Here is a 4,265-nt window from a genome sequence, read left to right as displayed (position 1 = left end):
AACTTTAAGCTATCTGTAGATTCTTCCATATTGATCACAGTGGAATAAACGTGAAATTAACCTATTTCCTGCTCTACTTCCTTTATACAGTTTGTCCATGTGCTGGAAGGAATTTTTGATATTTTTTATGGGTCCACTTGACTGGAACAGGTTGCTCAAATATTTGGTCAATCTTTTTTCGGGCTTTTTCTCTAAGGATGCTTTTGGATGAGAGTGATATTTAAATCAGTGCCCTGAGTAAAGAAGTTTGCCCTCTGTAAGTGGGTAGGCCTCATAGAGTCTGTTGAATAGAACAAAAGCCGGACCCCTCCCCCATCCAGGTAAGAGACAATTCCCCTGCCTGATGGCCTTCCAGCTAGGGTTGGCCCTGCATATTTTGGCCTTTCCAGCCTTCCTAATCTCTCTCTCTATATTTGGCTCGTTCTCTGTCTCTTCTCTCTCTCTCTCTCTTGCTGTGTGTGTGTGTGTCTCTCTCTCTATTCATATATATATGCATATATACATACATATATGTAAATTGAATATTTCTTCTGCCATTTCATGCACTTGATTCCCTATGGCCAATTAAATTAGAAATTCATAAAGTTAGTTTAAAGTGAATTTAAAGTAAAAATTATCAATATTATATGCTACTTGTGATGTGTAATTATAACAAATATAATGAGCCTTTAGGGAATAACTGAAGTTCAAGAAACAATGGCCTAGTATGTTCTCCAACCCTGGCAAAAGATTTCATTTCTGCCTTTTCAGTCCAGGACCTGAACTATCTTCTGTCCCCTTGGGCACTGAAACTTTTCTTTATGGGTCATGGCTGGTGAGCAGCCCTGTCTCATTTAGGAAAAGTTTTCAACACTGGCTTTATGTTACTGTAGAACGTGGTAACACATTTTTAATAGAATCAGGATGTCCCATATCACCTGACCCCAACACACCCCTAGACTACTGTCATATGCTTAAAATTCCTTTATCAGGAAAATAAATACTTTTTATTCCAACAATCAATATCAGATTTAAATTGTGTGAAACCAGAAAGAAATGGAAGATACCATTTAAGACTCAAACCATCACGTATAAGTGACTGAGAGTAGGTTTGGGGAGGGGAGAGAGGATCAGAGCACTAAAGGTCTGAAATCTAGGTGAATTACAAACTTAGGGCTGGTCTCTTTTCTTTCTTCTACTCTTTCCACATGTGTTTTAGGTCTTTAAAAGACAGTAATATTAAAAATGTATTTTCATGCTCATTTTCTGTCTTCTCCTTCAACCCTCCAGTCCCCTCAACCTGCCATAGTACCCTTTGCTCCCCAACATGTACTCCTAACTGTCCAATTTTGTACATTTTCATGTCAATGCATTTAGTGATTAGTACTTTCATATTTTTAAAAATTCAACATTGTGAAAATCACTATACTACCCAAAGCAATCTACAGATCCAATGCAACACTGATCTAAGTACCAATGCCACTTTTCACAGAACTAGAACAAAAAAATTCACAATTTCTATGGAAACAAAAAAGACCCCAAATAGCAAAAGCAAACTTGAGAAAGAAAAATGGAACTGAAGGAATCAGGCTCCTGGACTTCAGACTATACTAAAAGCTACAGTAATCAAGACAGTATGGTACTGGAACAAAAAGAGAAATATAGATCAATGGAACAGGACAGAAAGCCCAGAGATAAACCCACATACATATGGTCACCTTATTTTTGATAAAGGAGGCAAGAATATACAATGGAGAAAAGACAGCCTCTTCAATAAGTGGTGCTCGGAAAACTGGACAGCTACATGTAAAAGAGTGAAATTACAACACTCCCTAACACCATAAACAAAAATAAACTCAAAATGGATTAAAGACCTCCATGTAAGGCCAGACACTATCAAACTCTTAGAGGAAAACAATGGCAGTACACTCTATGTAAAGAATCACAGCAAGATCCTTTGTGGCCCACCTCCTGGGGAAATGGAAATAAAAACAAAAATAAACAAATGGGACCAAATGAAACTTAAAAGCTTTTGCACAACAAACAAACCGTAAACAAGACGAAAAGACAACCCTCAGAATGGGAGGAAATATTTGTAAACGAAGCAACTGACAGCAGATTAGTCTCCAAAATTTACAAGCAGCACATGCAGCTCATTATCAAAAAAACAAACAAACCAATCCAAAAATGGGCCGAAGACTTAAATAGACATTTCTGAAAAAAAAGATATACAGATTGAAATCAAACACATAAAAGCCTGCTCAACATCACTAATCATTAGAGAAATGCAAATCAAAACTATACTGAGGTATCACTTCACACTGGTCAGTATGACCATCATCAAAAATCTACAAATAACAAATGCTGAAGAGGGTGTGGAGAAAAGGGAACTCTGTTGCACTCTTGGTGGGAATGTAAATTGATACAGCCACTATGGAGAACAGTGTACAGGTTCTTTAAATACTAAAAATAGAGCTACCATATGGGCCAGCAATCCCACTACTCGGCATATACCCTGACAAAACCATAATTCAAAAATAGTCATGTACCACAATCTTCATCGCAGCTCTATTTACAATAGCCAGGACATGGAAGCAACCTAAGTGTCTATCGACAGATGAATGGATAAAGAAAATGTGGTGCATATATACAATGGAATATTACTCAGTCATAAAAGGAAAAGATATTGAGTTTTTTGTAATTAGGTGGATGGAGCTGAGGTCTGTCATACAGAGTGAAGGAAGTCAGAAAGAGAGAAACAAATATTGTATGATAATATATATATGGCATGTAAAAAAAAATTGTGAAGAAACTAGGGGAAGGACACAGGCATATTGAATGGACTTGAGGACAAGGGAAGGGAGAAAGGTAAGCTGGGACGAAGTGAGAGAGTGTCATGGACATATATACTCTACCAAATGTAAAATCAATAGCTAGTGGGAAGCATCCACATAGCACAAGGAGATCAGCTCGGTGCTTTGTGACCACATAGAGGTATGGGATAGGAAGGGAGATGCAAAAGGGAGCAGATATAGGGATATATGTATATGTATGGCTGATTCACTTTGTTATAAAGCAGAAGTTAGCACACCATAGTAGAACAATTATATTCCAATAAAGATGTTTTTTAAAAATACAGTTAAATTGGAAAAGAAAATGAACACAGAATATGAAAGGGTAATAGAGTTTAAGAATCTCCCTGTTTTCTGTACTAGGTATGTCTGAGCCACTTTCCTGCTGGAGCAAACATGGCGGTGGTGGTGATGGTGGTGATGGTGGTGATGGTGATGATGAAGCAGACAGTGATGATGGGCCACCTCACAAAATGCTAATTATGTGTCCATCATTGTGCTAACTGAATTACACAGATTCATTTAATTTCTAAGCATAAGAAAGTGGGCACTCTAAATGTGATTTTCCCTACATTTTAATAAGGGATTCAAATCCTGAGGAGTTACATAATTTGTTCCTCAAATCAATCAAGCAAGAAGTAAAAAAAAAAAAATAACCTGGATTTGAAATTATACAGAAATAATCATCGATAGGTCTCAAAATTCAGATAAAACTTATTGTGAGAGCCTGAAACGTGGGGTCAAAGAAGGACAGAAATCAACCAAAATTATGATATGGTATAGCAAAAAGCAGGTTGTAAAAGAAAGAAAATATTTTTACCATCAAACAAAAGAACTGTATTTTATTCAAGACGTGGAGGATAAGGAACAAATGCTCAGCTGGTAGGAACCCCTGTCCAGGTGACAGACAGACACAGAAGATATCAACAGATTCCTCAGAGGGCGCCCAGGAGGAGAGCTGCTGCTCTTCCTTCTGAGGCTCTGTGATGCTTTCTCGGGTACGTCTCAGAGGGAAGCGGTATAACGCAGCCTCAGATAGGAAACCTCTGACGGACAGGAATCACCGCACGCATACTGCAGGCTGAAGGGTGGAGAAGCTTCTTCTGTATCCATGATAGGCTTTAAAGAGAAGATGAAGGTAGAGCTGTGGAACTCGGTGAGCCAATTGTCCTTATCCTTTCCTGATCCATATAAACGCTGAAGCTGTTCCTTGTTCTTGGGTGGGCACTTCTGCTGGCATTGTTGGGGAGGTGGCACAGGAGGGCATTTCTGCTGGCACTGCTGAGGTGGGCATGGCTCAGGGCCCTTTATACGTGGGCAAGGTTCTGGACACTTGGGAGGTGAGCAAGGATCAGGGCACTTAGGTGGGCACACTGGAGGTGGCTGGCAAGGCTGCTTGCACTGCTGCTGTTCAGAAGACCTCTTTCTGGAGTC

General features: G+C 39.1%; 1 protein-coding gene across 1 annotated transcript; it reads right to left on the bottom strand.

Moving 5' to 3' along the window:
• Positions 1–3,741: 3,741 nt before the first annotated feature.
• LOC309662343 (uncharacterized protein) lies at positions 3,742–4,265 on the bottom strand (the record flags this gene model as incomplete). The annotated part of the gene is made up of 1 exon (XM_082465025.1): positions 3,742–4,265. A coding segment is annotated over one exon (429 nt), but the record flags the coding sequence as incomplete, so codon positions are not given.

This window comes from Balaenoptera physalus, assembly GCF_965194825.1.
Source record: "Balaenoptera physalus genome assembly, chromosome: 1".
NCBI classification, from domain to species: domain Eukaryota; kingdom Metazoa; phylum Chordata; class Mammalia; order Artiodactyla; family Balaenopteridae; genus Balaenoptera; species Balaenoptera physalus.
The sequence above is the reverse complement of the archived record's forward strand: the minus strand, read 5'-3'. Positions and strand labels throughout refer to the sequence as shown.